At 36.6% G+C, this 19709-nt stretch overlaps 3 protein-coding genes across 3 annotated transcripts; all 3 read right to left on the bottom strand.

Moving 5' to 3' along the window:
* Positions 1–229: 229 nt before the first annotated feature.
* On the bottom strand, positions 230–793 carry LOC128777403 (keratin-associated protein 19-4-like). Its single transcript, XM_053904220.1, has one exon. It carries the CDS (start codon positions 755–757, stop codon positions 566–568), a length of 192 nt encoding a protein of 63 aa, XP_053760195.1. The 5' UTR covers positions 758–793; the 3' UTR covers positions 230–565.
* Positions 794–11410: 10617 nt separating this feature from the next.
* LOC128777402 (keratin-associated protein 19-8-like) lies at positions 11411–11602 on the bottom strand. The gene has a single exon (XM_053904218.1). It carries the CDS (start codon positions 11600–11602, stop codon positions 11411–11413), a length of 192 nt encoding a protein of 63 aa, XP_053760193.1.
* A 4077-nt stretch (positions 11603–15679) lies between these two features.
* On the bottom strand, positions 15680–16154 carry LOC128777401 (keratin-associated protein 19-4-like). Its single transcript, XM_053904217.1, has one exon. It carries the CDS (start codon positions 16113–16115, stop codon positions 15924–15926), a length of 192 nt encoding a protein of 63 aa, XP_053760192.1. The 5' UTR covers positions 16116–16154; the 3' UTR covers positions 15680–15923.
* Between the last annotated feature and the right edge of the window lie 3555 nt (positions 16155–19709).

The raw sequence follows: 19709 nt of genomic DNA, 5'->3' as shown, positions 1-19709 counted from the left end.
TGAGAGGACTGATATATATTAAGAGAACAGACAAGGCAAGTTATTTTTATTAACTGTTCTATTACTCCCTATGTGTTCTCAAGCTTGTATAATGTGGTGAACGAGACATTTTTGCATCATACTGTATCAATAGCCACAGACCTTACTGCTTCACAAGTAGAATCTTTATCCGAGTTGCAAAAGAAGATGTTAAAATAGTAAAATTAAAACATCAGACAAAACCAAAGTATTTATATTCTGAGTAATCATTTTATTAGACAATAGCAAAACGCAAATTTTCTTCAAGATCTTCTAGAAAGATAACATTAAGGCAATCGTGACTAGAAAAGTAAACCAACATGAGGACATCAAACAAGGGGCAGTTTTATATATTGAATATACATTTAAGATGAGGGGTTCTGGAGGGAAAAAGACACCAAATATTTGTAGAAACAGTTTGACCGTTGACACATAGCTATCACTTGGTCCTGGAGGATATAGGACAGATGCTCTGGAAATCAAAGCACAAAAATACGACCAAATAAATTTGGAGGCTTTCCCTTTGCTTCCAATTTCAACAATGTTTTCAGCAGAAGCTAGAGAACCCATATCCGCCATAGCACAGTGGGCGGCAGGAGCCATGTCTGAGGCCTCCCCAGCCCCAGCCACAGCCCAGTCTTCGGAAGCTGCCACATCCCCAGCCAGAGCCCCAGCCCAGGCCACCGAAGCCTCCACAGCCGCAGCCCAGGCCTCCATAGTAGTTGCCGTAGTATCTCATGGTGTTAAGGGTGTTGAGTTGCGTTTGCTATTCAAGGCAAGATCCTGAGTGTGAATGTCGACATCTTTACAAGGAGGCTTATATACTCTGGCCAGTGAACATGACGCTACATGTGCCCCTCCTTTGGTGACATTCCATGAATTACATTTGCCTGAGACAAAGTCTTAATCTATGGTCCCCTGACCACACTCATAAGAATGTCGGAACCTGCTTGGCTAGTAGTTAGGTTGTTCCGGAGTTTGCTGCTATAATTTTCTTAGAATGAATTGCTGTTTCTTCAAAGTATCAACATACCACACCCTGCGTAGAATACTTGATTGCCAGTCACTTAACGTCAGTTACATTAAATATTGTTGAATTTTTAATTAAATATCTTCTCATCACAGAGTTGTAGTAATCAGTTTTATAAAAATAGCAAAAAAAATAGTAAAATCAAGACTCCTACATTGATCAATTTCTTCAAAAGTCACACATGTTTTGCATCATGAGGGGCAAATGATGCATCTTTCTTCAGAATATGAAAGAACACATGAAGTCGAGAAAGATTGGGTTCACGGCCACGTGTACGAGAAAACAATCACAAAAGGTCACGTGATTTCTAGAGTTTTAAAACTTTGGCCCAGTACAGTTAATAGATTTATTTTTGGTTCTATATGCAAGCATACTTGTTTGGGTTTAAAAACACAGCAGAACTGACATCAATACTGGAAAGACTCTCACAGTGATCAAAAATCCATCTTGAGGGGATGCCTTCCCACAGTACTTTTTTTTTTTTTTAATGTCCTGGGCCCTTTCTCCAAGAAAGAAAGACATAGCTATTATAATGCATTTGTCTCTGTCTTCTCTTTGCCTAGTCTGTGTCCATTTTTTGTCTTTAGGCAATTGCTAACTTGTCTTTCCTAAGATACCGACTCGAGCTTTCTAGATATTGATAATGTTGTTAAAACCCCTAAAATCATCTTAAATTTTAAAAGGACTTGTATTACCTGGAATATTTAAGAAATTTTCTACATGTATGGCATAATTTTAAAGAAAGACCAAAATTAAGGAAGCATTCTTTGGAGACAGTTGCCCTGATATTCAGAATCCCTCACCTCAGCCCAAAGAGTTAGCTACTAATACCTAAAGCCCTATGTAAATATGTCCATACCTTGACCCTTGGGACTCAAGAAACTTGTTTTATATGGCAATAACCATTTTGCTGAGCCTTTACTGAGATTTATAAGTGATATTTGGATGACACATTTTTGGATGGGATTGTTCATTGACCTGACCTAGTATCTAAACGAAACCTAGCACTCAGGTGGCACTTAACATTTTTTATAAGAGTTATATGACTTTCACTGACATTAAAGCAAAGACCACGCATATCATAACCTGAGCAACTGATTTGCTATTCTAGGAAATATATTAAGGCTGACCCGAGTTGCAACAGGCTTTCTGGTTTCAGAGTGGCATTAAACCCAATATTAGCCTTTAATCTCCGAAACATTCTGACCCAACTGCATTCCATTTGTATTCCTCATTTCAGAAATAAGTCAATTTATAGAATGAATATTTTCATTTTTAATGAATCCTTTAGAAGTATGAATAAATTGCATAACATTAAGGATTCCACAGTCTCCCTCTGTAACTCTGTCACAGAATGTGATGATTATTAAAGAATTAAAAAAAAATTTTAATGCCTAAGACTATCTGTACTTTATAGATGGAAATAATATGGGGCACAAATGCAAAACTTCAGTAATAATAAATAATAAATGTGTTTTCAACATAACTGTGGTATGCATCACTTATAAATGTCCACTCACTGTAAAAAAAATTGAAAATATGGAATAAATCTGTTTTTCTTCTGTGCATAAGTGAAAATTTTACATTGGAAATTTCTTTAGGGCTTACTATTTTTCTGTCCATTCAGCAGATCAAAGGCAAATGTGGATCATTATTAACTTTTAAAAAAATTTTAACTCATGACCCAAGTTGCTATTCATGTTGATGGATGGAAGACTAAAAAATGTTCTCACATTTCCCCTGGAAGTGAAGAAATCTTTCATTGCAAATTTCAGACATTTTTTTTTTCTCACCTCAGATACAGATGCATACAATCTAAGCAGAACAAAATTATGATAATATTGATTATACTAAGAATGTCAATTGCAGCAATAATTGTATTGATTACTGCTTGTCGGTCCCATAGCACCTGTCCCTGGAGATATTAACCAAATGAAAAGGTAATAGAAATTCCGTTCTACTGGGTCCAAATACACAGTGTGATCCTTCGATAGAGTAACTTGGATCTATTCCCCTGGTCAGCCCACTGTGATGCTATATACAGCCCTTAGACAGTATTGACTGAAAGAAGAGGTCATCATGGGTTTTTAGGTTTGTTTGCTTTGTTACCTAGAGTTGAATTTTAACATTGCTCATTGTTTAGTTATATTCAAAACCGGATAACTTGCAAATTGACAGGTGCAATTCTCTATATCAGAACAATAAAAATGTTGAAGGAACAGGTGTTAATCTAAGTAAAGGGATCAGTCTCCCTAAAATCAGTTGTGATAATTTAGCTTTTCTTACAACCATCACCAGAATTTTCAAAATGGTTTACTTGACAACATTTGAGGAGAAAATACATAAAGAGAGAAACATCATGGTCCAATCAAACAACTGGGACTACTAAGGACAGCAGTGTTCTGACTCTGGCCTTAAGATCCCTTATTCTGAGGTTCCCTGCCTACAAGACTATGGGACAGCAATACAGAGTTTGATATCCCTTTCAGATCTTTAATTCTGTGATTTTGTTTTGCCCTTTTACAAACTACATTGGCCCAGCTTATACCAAGTATCAATAAGTTCATACCATTACCTGGAGTTGCCATTCAGTTTTAGGAAAACAGTTTAGAAATTCTGATATTTTACCTATTTTATTCCTAATTCTTACACAGTAGTTCCCCCTTATTCACAGGGGATATGTTCCAAGATTCTCAATGGATGCCTGAAACTGCAGATAGTACCAACCCCTACAGGCGCTATGTTTTTTCCTACACATGCATCCCTGTGCTAAAGTTTAATTTATAAATTAGGCACAGGAAAGATTAACAGTAATGACTAAAAATTAAATAGAACAACTATAACAATATACTGTAGTAAAAGTTATGTGAATGCAGTCTCTCTCTGAAAATACCTTAGTGTACTCATCCTTCTTAAGACAATACAATGCCTACATGTTGAGATGTCATGAGGTGAGTGATGTAGGCACTGTGACGCAGCGTTAGGCTGCTTTTGGCCTTCTTACAATACACATGAAGGAAGATCATTTACTTCCTGACTGTGGTTGACCACGAGTAACTGAAACCACAGAATATAAAACTACAGATAAGGGGGGTATTACTGTCCTATCAATAAAATGGCCATTTTTAAAGGGATGATGTTTTGCTAAAAATCACTTTGGGACACTTGGGGACACCTGGGTAGCTCAGTTGGTTAAGCGTCACACTTTGGCTCGGGTCATGATCTCACGGTTTGTGAGTTCGAGCCCTGCATCAGTCTCTATGCTGACAGCTCAAAGCCTGGTGTCTGCTTCAGATTCTGTGTCTCCCTCTCTCTCTGCCTCTCCTCAGCTCATGCTCGCTCTCTCTCTCTCTCCCTCTCAAAAGTAAATAAACCTTAAAAAAAATTTTAACTCCTCTTTGCATAATTTTCTTTTAAATTATCGAATGGTATGTCTGGTCAGTTGAAGCCACGCAATGTTTTGCTTCATGGTGATGTTTCTGTTTGTATATTGTTCTTACTGGACTACAAACACTTCAGCATAATGATGATGATGATGATAAACACTGTTCCCATAAGAAGACAAGCGAGATGAGGGAGTTGAATGGCCCAAGTTCATGTTTTATTAATCCAGTTTATCAATATCTTTTATATCTGCATTATTTTACATGCATAACAAAATAACTGAAAACAGGCTCTGAATAAAGGAAGACAATATATATCACAAAGATCTACAGAAAAACAGAACTTATTTTCTCTGAAAATTTAGCAATATGGATTATGAGATTTGTGGAAAGAAAGTTTGCTCTGATTGCAGTTTTAATGATTATGGTGTCTAGTAACTGTAAAAAATATATATAGATAGATAGATAGATAGATAGATAGATAGATAGATATACATATATATATGGCACCGTTTGTTTTTATAAAATAAAATAAAAGGAGACAATATAAGTGAAAGATTAGCTGCAAATTTTGAACTCCATTAAGAAATAGAAACAGATAGAGGCGCCTGGGTGGCTCAGTTGGTTAAGGGTCCGACTTTGGCTCAGGTCATGATCTCACAGTCCGTGAGTTCGAGCCCCACGTCGGGGTCTGTGCTGACAGCTCAGAGCCTGGAGCCTGCTTCCGATTCTGTGTCTCCCTCTCTTTCCCTGCCCTTCCCCTGCTCATGCTCTGTCTCTGTCTGTCTCTCAAAAATAAATAAACATTAAAAAAAGAAGACAAAAGTTACACAGATAAATACGAAATATGTAAAATGACTGTGTTCTTTAAATGCAGGTAAATTTAAAACTCTTTTTCATTTTTTGCTGCCAAATTCAATTCTGAAAGTCACATAACTAAAAGAAAGGGAAGGAATAACATACTATTGTTTTGAATTACTATGTCTCAAACTAGAGTTCTTTTCATTCGTTACTGTGTACACATGCATATGTAATTGTGTGTATTGTATTTCTAATTGTAAACAGTAAAACTTACATATAAGTAGGCACACATCATGGAGTTAAACAATGCCCCCCAAAACCATATTTTCTATTTCAAATTAGGTTATTTGCTGGTATTCAGCATACATCATCTGTTCTCAGTTTCAGGAGGCCAGAGGATATGATGTAGACATCTCTAAGTAATACATTGTCTGAGATTCTTAGATTTCTCTTACTAGAGAAGCCCAGGGTAATCCCAGTGCATTGACTGAAGAATGTGGCAAATACGCTCATGGGAACAGATTTGGGGTTACTACAGCAGTGGTTTAGTAGAAGCTAGAGAATCCATATCCTCCACAGCACGATGGGCAGCCGCAGACATATCCGTGGCCTCCACACCCACAGCCCAGTCTGTGGAAGTTACCACGTCCCCAGCCACAGCCCAGGCCACCATAGTAGCTGCCACAGAAGCTCATGGTGAGAGGGGTGGTGAGTTGGTTTGCCATTCAAAGCAAAATCCTGAGTGTGAATGTCGAACATTCTACAGCTATGTTTATAACCCCCGAGCAGAAAGTGTGATAAAACATGTGGCCATTCTTTTGTATCATTCCAAATTATTCATTCACTTGAGGCAACTCATTAATCTGTTTGCTGCCACAAAGAGAGGTGCACTCTCATTAAAATTTCTGAGCTTACTTAGCTGCCTCGTTAGAACACCCTTGAACTCATTACATTCTTTCTTGTTTAATGAGAAACAAAATCTGTCTTCAAAGTCACAAAACAAAAATTCCCTAAATAGAATTCATTACTAAACATATTGCATCATTCATATTTGATGGTGTTTTCTCATTAACTATTTTCTCATTTCCCGTTTTCGTATCATTCTTTGGATACTTGTATCTTACTGCCATCTAGATTAAAAGACAATGATCACGCTTAAAATTCTTAAATCCATCAAATTCTCCAAATGCCAAATTTATTTCTCAAGTTGAATCCACACACACACATGCACAAACACACACGCACACACACATCAGCTTGCAAAACATCCTTTTTGTTCATCAACGTAGTAAAATTTATTTCAGAAACTGAGGGACCATCTAAGAGACCCAACTCACTTTTATAACCAATCTGTATGCGGTTCAAAAATATTCTCTTTACACATTGCTCATTTTTCCAGATTAGGTTATACCCAAAGTATTAGCTAAAAATGCAGACGATCTTGGCTCTATGCTTTACAATGATCATTTTTGTTCTTTACTTTTCTTTGTAATCCATGTATCAAACCTCTCCTTGAAGCCTCTCCTTAAATCTCATTCTGCATTCATCCCCAATTCATACTTGCCCCATCTAGGTCTTTGGTTCTTATCCATTTTTTCCACTCAGTATTTCATCCCTCTACCCATAATCCATCACAATATTTTTGTCCTTAAATTTTCTCTACCAATTCTGGATATCCCGCCTCCTATTTTCCCTTAGACAATCAGGAAGCATTTTCTTTTTGTATGCTATTACTTATTTATTAAAGTTTAAAATTTTTTAAGAATATATACTCTTAATATCATGTAATATTTTTAATAGAATCTCTTAAAATCCTGATTCCTTGAAAATCTCCAAGAATGAACAGGCAGTCATGAAATGACGGAGGCAAGAGACAAGGATACGAAGGCAAATGTATAGTCCTCACAGGTTGCTCAGCTGACTCACTCTGTAAAGATAGTAAACCAAACCCCAAGTTTAAGTCCCACCTGAACGTGACCATATCTTGACTTGGGTCTTTAGCAATATATGTACCGTACATGCCATTAAACATGTTACTGAATATTTTGTTTCCTTCCGTTATTATTGTATTGGTTGTGTTCTGTTTTGAAATTTATAAGCAACATTTGATTTATTGACATATAATTGACATATAATATTATACTAGTTTCAGTAGACAACATAATGATTTGATATTTGTATATATTGAGAAATGAACATCACAGTGAGTCTAGATAACTTTCATCACCATACATAGTTGCAATTTTTTTTCTTGATAATTCTTAAGGTCTACTGTCTTAGAAAATTTTCAAATATGCAATATACACCTTATATTACATCTTTACAACTCATTTATTTAATAACTGGTTTTTATCTTTTGATCCCTTCACACATTTTTTCTAGCCCACCCCCAACCCTTGCCTCTGGCAGCCGCCAATCTGTTTTCTGTATCTATAAGCTCAGTTTTTAGTTTTTGTATTTTTAGACTCTATGTATATGTGAGATAATACAGTATAGATCTTTCTCTGACTTATTTCACTTAGCATAATACCCTCAAGATCCATCCATGTTATTGTAAGGGACTAGATGTCCTTCTTTTTATGGCTGGCTAATATTCCACCTAGCGTGTGTGTGTGTGTGTGTGTGTGTGTGTGTGTGTGTGTGTTATTCTTTCTTTATCCATTCATCCATCAATGTACACAGGTTGCCTCTATATCTTGACTGTTGTAAATAATGCCGTATTGTACATGGAGTTCATATAACTTCTTGACTTAGTGTTTTTGTAAAATTTTTGTTCCATTTTATTTTGTTTTTGTTTTTTTAAGTTCATTTATTTTTGGAGAGAGAGAGAGCAGGAGAGGAGCAGAGAGAGAGGGAGAGAGAGAATCTCAACAGGTTCTGCACAGACAGCATGGACATGGGGCTTGAACTCATGAACCATAAGATCGTGACTTCAGCTGAAATCAAGAGTCAGATGTTTAACTGATTGAGCCACCCAGTCCCCCTGTAACATTTTTGATAATATATTTTCCCAACTGGATTTGTTCATTGTTCTTATACACAAAAAATATTTGTTGAATTAATAAAAGAATGAATTCTGCCTTAGCAATTCTCTAAAATGGATTATGGGTTAAAATGGCTTTCAAGTTTTAAAGGAATATTTAACCCAGTGTTTGCCTTGGCTATTAAATCCTTTTTCCTTCTTATGAAAATTTATTCCATTTCTACTTTTTGTTGTGGAAAAGTTCCAGAAATCTGGAAAATTTTTTAATTCTTAAGGAGTCATTTTGAAGCCAAACAATCACGAATAAATCTATCAAGTTTAAGAATCTCATGAATGGTCAAGTAAATCTGGTAGATTTTTTGACTGTGTGATACTAATTTATGTTCTTATTTCCGAGGCAAATAACTATGCGCACAAGAGATAAAACCAATATATTTCACAATTTTTTTTATAAACTTAATGATGAAATGCACCCTTATTTATGTATTTTCAAAGAAGAGTGGTATATAATTAAGAACATAAAGTTGTGGAATAATACTGTGAAATATATTAATATATTTTATTTTTTTTTCTCCTGAGTTAAAAAATAGAAAAAATGGTAATATCCTCTGGATACTAGTTATCCTTGAAAACTGAGAAATTTATATTTTTTTGAGAGTTGTTGTTTGTTTTTCTCTGATGTTCAGTGGACTCAAAGACTTAGACAATTCTTTGTCATTCTCTTCTCAGGAACTTTCTACGAGAAGACAATGACTTGGTATAAAAGTCAGATCCTGTGTTTATGTGTGAAATGATGAAGATGCATTCTTCCATTGGTCAAGTTATAGCTTTTATTTGGAAGGTAAGGGCACTTCTGTTATAAATTCAAAATGTATTTCCTTCACTCAAAAATATTAATGAAACCATGAAATAAGATATAATAATATATGATAATGTATTTGGCTAGGAGTGTCATACACAGTGTTTCTCAATATAATAGTACAGATGACTGTCTTCACTGTTAGCCCTAGAGGGCATGTTTAAAGACTGTTACCTGATCAAGTGTGAAATAACAGAGTCATATAGCTGTATCTCATTTGCTTTGTACATGGAGAGTCTACAACACCCAGACTGGAGCAACTAAAAAGCTAGGTTATAACTGATAGCTGAGCAAACTTATCTTTAGGTAGACTGAATAAGTCTGTGCCTTTTGAAGGAAGACTTCCATCTCTTGAGAGAGAGAGAGAGAGAGAGATGTATATAGATATAGGTGAAATCTAGATAAAACTAACACTGAAATTAAGAGTGTTAATTCTCTAAATCATAACCACAATATGTTGTAGAAATGGTGATTCTACCTAAGAAAGGTAATCCTTCTGCATATGCCATCAATGCAGCTGTACTCATGGAAGCTCAGAGGACACTGTGACACCTGAACTCAGAAGACCTTGACCTTGGTCCTGATTTGGTCACTAGAGCCTACATAATTCTACAGAAGCCAGTTACTTTTCTGAGGGGTGTGTGTGTGTGTGTGTGTGTGTGTGTGTGTGTGTGTGTTTCTTTTTTTACTTGAAAGATAAGTTGCATGACCCTGCTGTCATTTAATGTCTTGATTTTGGCAACTTTATGACACTACTATTTGACTGAATCAAACATATTTGACCAATTTTGACACATTTAAACAAAATATCTTAATTTTATATTGTTCCCCGAACACATCATTTGATTTTAGGAAAAAACATTGGTATTTCCTTATAGCTTCTTCTTAATTCATCAGTAAAATGTCTCTCTTCCTGCCCATTTTCATCAGGGACAATTCAGATTCATAAGAAGGCTCTGTGGATTCAGCTGTGTTGAGAATCAGCTTGAGCTGAAAAATAAATTCGTTCAAAATTATGTCTGGTTGTTTGTTTCCCTTATTGGATTGAAAAAATTCTTTTTTTTTAATTTTTTTAATGTTTTATTTATTTTTGAGACAGAGAGAGACAAAGCATGAGCAGGGGAGGGACAGAGAGAGAGGGAGACACAGAATCCGAAGCAGGCTCCAGGCTCTGAGCTGTCAGCACATAGCCCGAGGCGGGGCCCGAACTCAGGAACCGTGAGATCAAGACCTGAGCCAAACTCAGTCTCTTAACCGACTGAGCCACCCAGGCGCCCCTGGATTGAAACAATTTTTATGTCTGGTCATGAAGATGCAATGAGAATATAGGAAAGCTAACTAAAAATTTTAGTTAACATATTTTGAGTTAAATGACCTCACAGGAAAAACCTTGCCCCAATTCATTACTGAGGTATAGATATCAGCTCCTTGATGCAAATGTCAAATGATATAATGTGCAAAATAATACGACACACGGGGTGAAATCGTTCAAAATACAAAAATTCTTGGAAAGGTGGTTTACTTTCATAATGAGCCTAGTGATATGGTTTGATCTATTATCATTTGATTATGCTTAAAATAAAACAACCAAATAAATTTCTAAATAAATGGAATTATTATGCATTGTACTAAATTGAAAAATGTGAGTTGAATAACCTAAAACACATATATTTGATAAATAGATATGATGCTGTTACCGACTTAAATCTAAATATTATCAAAGTAAAAGCAAGAGATTGAAAAATATTAAATTGTTAACCTTTTGCGACATTTTTTTTCATTTTGGTCTAGAATTGTTAGTTTTTAAATTTAGCTGCATCCATGTTTGTGAAGTATATGAAAAAAAAATTTTTTATTCTAAGCCAAGCTTCCCTCATTGACAATTTAGTGCAACTGTCCTTTCAGTCAGTCCCCTCTGAATCTTAGAGATTCTCAATGTGTACAGCAGGTAAAATCCAGTTGTCAGGCTCTATCGTTTCACACTTAATCGGGTAACAGTCCACAGTCTACTGACATGTCTTATAGGGCTAAAAATTAAAACAGCACATCGCTTCCACATAACTGAGTTCCATGAACAAAACAAAAACCATATTTTGTTTTCAAATTTAACATTTTATTAGCAGGTGAACAGATAATCCAATGCGTTATAAGAGCAAAACAGAAGAAGATTCTAGAGTTATGTTGAAGATGTAGGCATTAATTGAAAAATTCAAAATTCTGAGAAGCCAAGTACTTTCGTGCAAATAATCCCATCGTGATATTGGAAGTTCATATACTGAACATCAATTTGGGGAAGTCCCTTATAATTTCAGATGTTGATTTACTGGCACAGTCGTTTAGTAGAAGCCAGAGAACCCATATCCTCCATAACACAGTGGGAGGCAGCAGCCGTATCTGTGGCTTCTCCAGCTCCAGCCACAGCCCAGTCCAGGGAAACTTCCACATCCCCAGCCACAACCATAGCCTGGGCCCCCAAAGCCTCCGTAGCCGTAGCCCAGGCCTCCATAGTAGTTGCTGTGATGGCTCATGGTGTCGCGGGTGATGAGTTGTTTCTCTGTTCAATAGAAGATCTTGAGTGTGAATTTCAGCATGCCTAGAGCGATACTTACACGCCCTGAGCGTGTAAGACCAGATGATAAAAACACATGCTACCTAGTTTTGTGTCATTCTGTGTGTTACCTGTCTGACACGATCCTGACATGAAGAGGCCCTCGAACTCATCAAAGTGTTTGAGCTTGCATTGCTATGTAGTCATGGTGCCCCTTAAACATACTGCTTCCTTTTTATGAGAAAGGATCGCTGCACTTTCAAAGTCTGAACATCCCAGGCTAAATAAAATTCCTCATAACCAGACATATTGCATAACACAGTTGCTAGTGTTGTGTTTTAAAATTAAGGATTGCATCATCTCTGGCTTTCCTTGAATTGTCGTTCTTCACTTATAATTAAATGAAAGAAATTGGTTAAATTCAATTCGGCACAATTTATTATATCCTTTTAAAGGCACCTAATACCTCATGGTAAAGTCTTTTTTCAAAGCCAAAGAAGAGAAACATTTGAAAGCCTGGGAGTATCCGTTCACCTGCTGTGAACATCAGTAGAGAAGTTCAGGAAAAAAAAAAGTTGAAAGAGAGTCGTCTTCGTTCTATTATTTTATAACATGGAACATCATACAAAATATTCTCTTTTTTGATTTTGCATACTAGCTTAGAAAATCAGTATTTGGGTTAACAACATGAAGTAATATTATTCAAATGTTAAAGGCAAATCAGAGTAATCAAAATGTATTTCATAAGCAGCATTAAAAAAATAAATTCAAAATTCCTTCTTTTCACATCCCGAGCCCCTTTCTTGCATATCATCTACCCAAAAATATAGATTACATCTGCCTCTCTGCCTCATAGACACCTTTTCCTCCCTTTCCACTAATCTATTATTTACCCTCTTATTCAATCAATTTTCCAGTATCACTTGCCTCAGTTCCTCTCAATTCCCGCTAAGGTCTGAGCAGTGAAATAAGGAAACATATACAATTTATCTTAGGCTTCCCTCCATTTTTATCCAATTTTTACCTAAATTCTTCTATATATATCTTCACTCTTACTATAATAGTTTTGTCCTTGTATTCTCTTTGTGTGTTTATTTTTTTTCTATTTCAGAAAACAGCTAACTTGTATCTGCTAAGATATGAAATGCTTATTAAGATCTTAGATGCTGAGAAAAAAAATGCCTAATTCTCCATGAAATTCAGTAAGAGGCTGTTAACATTTAGAAGGTCTTCAGGGGCGCCTGGGTGGCTCAGTCGGTTGAGCAACCGACTTTGGCTCAGGTCTTGATCTCATGGTTCCTGAGTTCGGGCCCCACATCGGGCTCTGTGCTGACAGCTCAGAGCCTGGAGCCTGCTTCAGATTCTGTGTCTCCCTCTCTCTCTGCCCCTCCCCCCTACACACTCAGTCTCTCTCTGCCTCTCAAAAATAAAGAAAACTAATAAAAAAATTTTTAAAAAAAGAAGGTCTTCAGAATCTCCAAAAATATAGGTATAAAAGACAGAGTGGAGAAAGCATGAAGCGAAGCAAAAAGTCCTTCAGCTTACTTGGAGAACTGAATCACCTATGTGCAAGGCTGATTCAAATCCTGGTTGAGTCCTGCCAGATACGCTCTTCAACTGAGCATCTAAATTCTTTTTCACCTTTCGTGGCATCAAATGCACTGTTCAGCTTTTGTGGAGCTTATAAGCAATTATCAGATGATGCATTTTCCCAGCTGGACTTGTTGACTGCTGTGCAAATACTAGCAGGAAGTAGAAAATCAATGAGGAAGAGTCAAATGGATGAATGCACTCTAGGGTTCTTATAGGTAAGGATCATGCCTTCCGCAGACATGGGTATCTCTATGAATGTATCTGAGGATTTAAAGGAAGAACCGGCTCAAATAGTTTTCTTAGTTTAGAGAAGCTCATAAGCCATCATTTCATTTGATTTTTGTTGTTGTTGTTTAAAGCATATTGTAAAATACCCAAATCTTAACTGTACAAATTAGTGATATTTTGCTTTAATTCACAGACTACCTAGATCGATTACACCCAAGCTGCCCAGATTTTCTCTTGACCCACCAGTTAGTATTCCTGCCTAGAAGTTTGCCTGTTTTGGATGTCATATGAATGAAATCATAAAGTATACCAGCACTTTTCTCCCCTGAAATACTTTGTACATCACTGTCTCTGTGAGATAGATGCATCTTTGTTGTTGCATGTAACGTTAGTTTTGTTGTTTTCATTGCTGCAAAGTAGCCCATTGTATAACTAGAGCACAATTTATTTACTATTTTGCTCCGGTAAATCTATATTTGAGTAGTTTCTCTTCCTTCCTTCCTCCCTTCCTCCCTTCCTTCCTCCCTTCCTTCCTTCCTTCCTTCCCTCCTTCCCTCCCTCCCTTCTTTCTTTCTTTCTTTCTTCTTTCTTTCTTTCTTTCTTTCTTTCTTTCTTTCTTTCTTTCTTTCTTTCTTTCTTTCATATGAATCAAGTCTCTATGTACCTTCTAATAGAGACCTTTTTTGTAGACCTAAGCATTCCTTTACTTTGGGTATACACAGGAAACACGTTGCCAATTTATACTATATATATTTAGCTTCAGTAGATTCTGCCCAAGATTTTCCAATACAGTTGCTAAATTTACTGTACCACCAGCAATCTATGACAGTCCCAGATTTTCCACATCCTTACCCACATTGACCGTTTCAGAGTCTTAATCTGATCATCCTTAGGGTCCATAGTGTTATCTGAATATTAGTTTAAATTGGTTTTGCTTGATCAATAATGACACTGGGAATTTAACATATCTTTACAAGCCACTTAGATATCCTTTCTTTTGAAATGCCTGTTCAGTATTTTGTCCATTTTTAACTGGGCTTATTTAATATTAATCTATTAATCAATATTTGATAATTGATTAGTGGGAACTCTTTACATTTTGGGGTAGTGGCATTTTATCAAACTTACACATTAAAATTATTTTCACCTGGTTTGTGGCTTGCATTTTTCTAGTTTACATTCTGTTTATAAAAGAACACAATGTTGTAATATAACGATGTCTAATTTAGTCATCTTTTTCTTTTATGTCTAATGCTTTGGGTTCCAATTACATTTTTTACTACATCACACATTGTTATTTAATTCTTTCTGTCTGCCTTCTTCAGAACTTGTTCCGTTTTCATTGATCATTCTAAACACGAAAAACAGTCAATAACTTGAATATCTCATTCTCATTAAGTCAAGCTGAGGCTATAAAATTACAAATAAATCAGACAGGTTTCAGTGTGTCAGACTTTGCCCATTTGACCCTGCCAGATGTGCATCAGTTGTGTGATGTGTTGTTCCCAACATAAGCAATAGCTTTTCCCTGGAAATAAAGATGTGCTGGAGAATTTCCCTAACTCCAGCACAGACCCATAAAGGCAGTCATTTCAAATTCTAATAATATAATATTATACTAGGAATGTCAAATACCTGCTCCAAGCCATGGTATGGATTTTTCTTCTTTAGAACTACAGAAGGCCTTTGTTCAAATTCTGGAGAATTACTATTAACCATTAAGAAAATAGAATAGTTCTTGAACCCTGTCACGCTAAGTAGCATAGTCATCCAGTGGAGTCACCAAGCTATTACTTTCTCTGATCTGGCCAATCTAAAGCTAATATAATATGACCGGGTTGACTAAAAGGTTAGGTCTTACCATCTGAATCTGACTGAACAAATGTACTTTTGTGTTTAGCAAACAAGTCTGAGTCTTTCAAAATCCATCCTTAATATCGGAAATAGCATTTGAACTTGACACTGCTTGCTAGTTAATTTTTTTCAGATCCAGATAAACCAGAAATTAATAGGTTCAAGATTCGAAATCAAAACTAACACCACTGAGCAAAATTAGGTGGCTTTTGTGGAAAGCGGATTAATCCTCATAAACTCTGTGTTTATATTGCTATGATCATTGCAGGGACCGATAACCAGGAGTTTAGGACTGTTTCTCTGAAAGGACACAAGAAGAGAAGCACGCTGTGAAAGGGAAAATCAGAATTGAGTTAAATAAATAAATAAGATAAGCCATAGCTTCCATTTTAAGTGAGGATAATTTATTGCAAAGGAAACAGGGAAATTCCACAGTTACAAAAGTGAAAATAGGGGGCACCCGGAGACATGAAGCAGGCAAAGAGAAGATGATAATTATTCCTAGACTCTAAGATGCTAAATCCGTTGATCTTGGCTTGGTCCCAGCTGATACTGTTTGGTTCGAATTTTGGTTGATTTGAGTTATGAACCTGTAGCCTCAGATGTTCGAATTCCAGGGCAGGGTCTCAGTAGAAGCTAGAGAACCCATATCCGCTGTAGCACAGTGGGCGGCAGGAGCCATGTCTGAGGCCTCCCCAGCCCCAGCCACAGCCCAGTCTGCGGAAGCTGCCACATCCCCAGCCAGAGCCCCAGCCCAGGCCACCGAAGCCTCCACAGCCACAGCCCAGGCCTCCATAGTAGTTGCCGTAGTATCTCATGGTGTCAAGGGTGTTGAGTTGGGTTTGCTATTCAAGGCAAGATCCTGAGTGTGAATGTCAGCATGGATGGAGGGAGGCTTATATACCTTGGTCAGAGCATGTGATAAATCACGTGTGTACCCTCCTTTTGTGTCATTTTTCTAATTACCTCCCTGACAACAATGTATTCATTCATTGTCCCCTGACACAGGGAGAGGCCCTAACACTCAATTAAAATGTTTGAGATCGCTTTGGTGCCTCGTCAGGGTGGCCTCTAAATGTTATTGCATCACTTTATCAAATTATGTTCCATACTTTAGACATACGTAATTTTATTTGTCAATTATACCTCCAGAAAGCTGGCACAAAAAGTTATGGGATCACTTCATATGAAGGAATGAAGTATCTTCAACAGCAGGATATATCAGACTCCAAATAGAATTCTTCATAGGTAGCATGCCAATCATATTTCATGGCGTTGTGTTTTTCATTGAAATATTTCTTCATGTCTGGTTTTCTTTAGATTGCTATGCTTCATCTCCAAATTACATCAAAGAAATGGGTCAAATTCAAAGCTCTACAATCTATCATATTCTTTCAAAGCATCTTATTCCTCAGTCTAAAAAAGTGAGGTATTTATCTCTTTCAGTGCTGAGGAATGTAAACATTTGAGAGCCAAGAACAATCAGTCTGACTGTTGTAATACCTGTAAGGAATTCTAGAAAAATAAAATAAATAAAGGATCTACTTTTTTTTCTGTAAGTTTTAGAACGCTGGCCATCACTGCTGACCTACTTTATAGTTCTCACATTTGAAAACTAAAAACCGTTTTTGCTTGCTACAATTGATGAATCAATATCGATATATAATCATTAACTAAAATGCATAGTTTAAATTTCATTCTTTGTGTTGTACAGTTCCATGGGCTTTGGCAAGCGTGGGATAAAATTGTTCAGAAACCGAAGGCAAAACACGGTAATCAAAAATTTATTTCAGAGTAGCTTTCAAAGCTGATTAAAAGTTATCCTCCCAAATCCTAACCCTCTTCTCTTAGACATCTCTCCAAATTGCCTCCCAAAATACAGATTATATCTCCTCTCTATTTTTACATTCACTGTTTCCTCCCGTTGACTCGCCCATATATCTAACATACAATCTCCTTTTTTTAATTAATGCACTATTTTTAGTGCAGTTTTAAGTTTACAGAAATATTGAGCATGAAGTACAGAGTTTCTACAGTCTCCACACATTTCCCCCTATTATGAAACATCTTGAATTAGTATGGCGTGTTAATTACACTTAGTGAACCAATATTGGTATGTTATTATTAACTGAAATTTAAAGTCTAGGTTAGGGATCACTCCTTGTGTTACACTATGCATGTCATGTCGCCACTGGTCCCATGCGGTAATTTCACTGCCTTAGCAATCCTCTGTGCCCCACCTATTTCTCCCTCCCTCCCCCAGACTCTTGCTGCCACTAATCTTGTTGTCTTCATAGCTTTTCCTTTGCCAGAATGTCATTGTTGGAGTCATATAGTATGTAGCTTTTTCACATGGACTTCCTTCACTTAGCAATAAGCTTTTATGATTCCTCCATACCCTTGTGGTTTGAAAGCTCATTTCTTTTTATCACTGGATAATATTCCATATTGTCTGGAGGTACCACAATTTGTTTATCTCTTCCTCTACTGAGGGAGTGTTGATTGCTTTCAAGTTTGGGCAATTAAGAATAAAACTTCTATACACATTTTTGTTCAGGTCGTTTTGTGTGAACATAAGTTTTCAACTCATGTGGGTGAAGACGGGGAGAGTTAGTGCTGGATCTTATGCATAAGACTCTGTTTAGCTTTGTACAAAACTGCTAGACGGTCTTCCAAAGTGGCTGTACCATTTTGCATTTGATCAGCAATAAATGAGAGTTCCCATTTCTCCACAACCATGCCAGCATTTTGTTTTCCGTGTTTTGAATCTTAGCCATTCTAATAGGTATGTTACAACCTCTTTTAGAATATCATCCAGGTTCTGTCCCCCGTTAACCATTAGGCTACAGTAGCTGCACAATATTGCAAAGTATGTAAAATTTCTCTTTGCCACCCATCAATTTTCATTCAGTCTATAGTCAGTCCCTTCTCTTCCTTCCTTTTGTATCTTTACTTTCAAAATAACAGTTTTCCATTTATGTGCCTTTTGCCTATTCTGTGTGTGTGTGTGTGTGTGTGTGTGTGTGTGTGTGTGTGTGTGTGTGTTTCTTCTCAGGAAATACCATACTACACTCTACTAAGATGTCAAATGTATGTTGCTAAGATTTCACTATTTAAAAGATAATCCAAATCAAAGGGCTCAGTCAAATTCAATAAGATAACATTATACATGGGCAATGTCTTCAGAATCTCCAAAATGTAGATATAATGTTAAAGGATAAAAGGTAGAAGAAAGAAAATTGTGAGCAAAAGTTCCTTCTGTGGTGCCCTTAATTTTAGACTTTGTCTTTAAGTTCTTGAGAATTTTATATGGCCTCAAATATAGTGCTCAGGTTTTCCTCATTTTATACGTAATTTTCAAATAATGCAATTTCCCAACTGGATTTGATTATGTCTCTTTAACATCTACTATGTAATAAGAATTAAAAAAACAGGGGTGCCTGGGTGGCTCAGTTGGTTAAGCGTCTGACTTTGGCTGAAGTCATGATCTCACGGTCCATGAGTTTGAGCCCCGAGTCGGGTTCTGTGCTGACAGCTCAAAACCTGGAGCCTGCTTTGGATTCTGTGTCTCTGTTTCTCTCTCTGCCCCTTCCCTACTCTCTTTCTCTCTCTCAAAAATAAATACATGTTAAAATATTAACAAAAAATAATAATAAAAGTAAATAAATAAGTAAATGTTGGAAGAATGAATGAATTCTAAGGTCTGTAAAAATAAACACCATGTTTCTTACACATATGGGTAACAACTCTCTGACTGCATCTTAACAATAGGGATTTAAAATAGGAATAAGTTCTGGGGCGCCTGAGTGGCTCAGTTGGTTAAGGGTCTGACTTCGGCTCGGGTCATGATCTCCCAGTTCATGAGTTCAAGCCCCGCGTCAGGTTCTGTGCTGACAACTCAGAGCCTGGAGCCTGTTTCAGATTCCATCTCTCTCTGTCTCTCTCTGCCTGTCCCCCGCTCACCCTCTGTCTCTCTCTCAAAATAAATAAGTACTAAAAAAATTGAGAAAAAAATAAAATAAAATAGGAATAATTTCAAATGGCATTCTGTCTTTAGAGCAATGTATAACCATCCTTTCATTTGCATTGTTTTTCATGCATAATAATGAATTATAAATTATATACAAATTTAGGCATAAAATCTAATGAATCCTTGGGGCACCTGGGTGGTTCAGTCGGTTAAACATCCAACTCTTGATTTCAGTTCAGGTCATGATCTCACAACATTCGTGAGTTGGAGTCCCAAATCAGGCTCTGCCCTGACAGGGTGGAGCTTGGTATTCTCTCTCTCCCTCTCTCTGCCCCTCCCCTGCTCTCTCTCTTTCTCTCTGTCTCCCTCTCTCTCTCAAAAATAAATAAACACTTAAAAATTTTGATGAATTATTGCAAATGTGCATACACTTCCTATATCA

The sequence above is a fragment of the Panthera pardus genome, unplaced genomic scaffold (genome assembly GCF_024362965.1).
Source record: "Panthera pardus isolate Hobbes unplaced genomic scaffold, ASM2436296v1 HiC_scaffold_16, whole genome shotgun sequence".
NCBI lineage: Eukaryota > Metazoa > Chordata > Mammalia > Carnivora > Felidae > Panthera > Panthera pardus.
The sequence above is the reverse complement of the archived record's forward strand: the minus strand, read 5'-3'. Positions and strand labels throughout refer to the sequence as shown.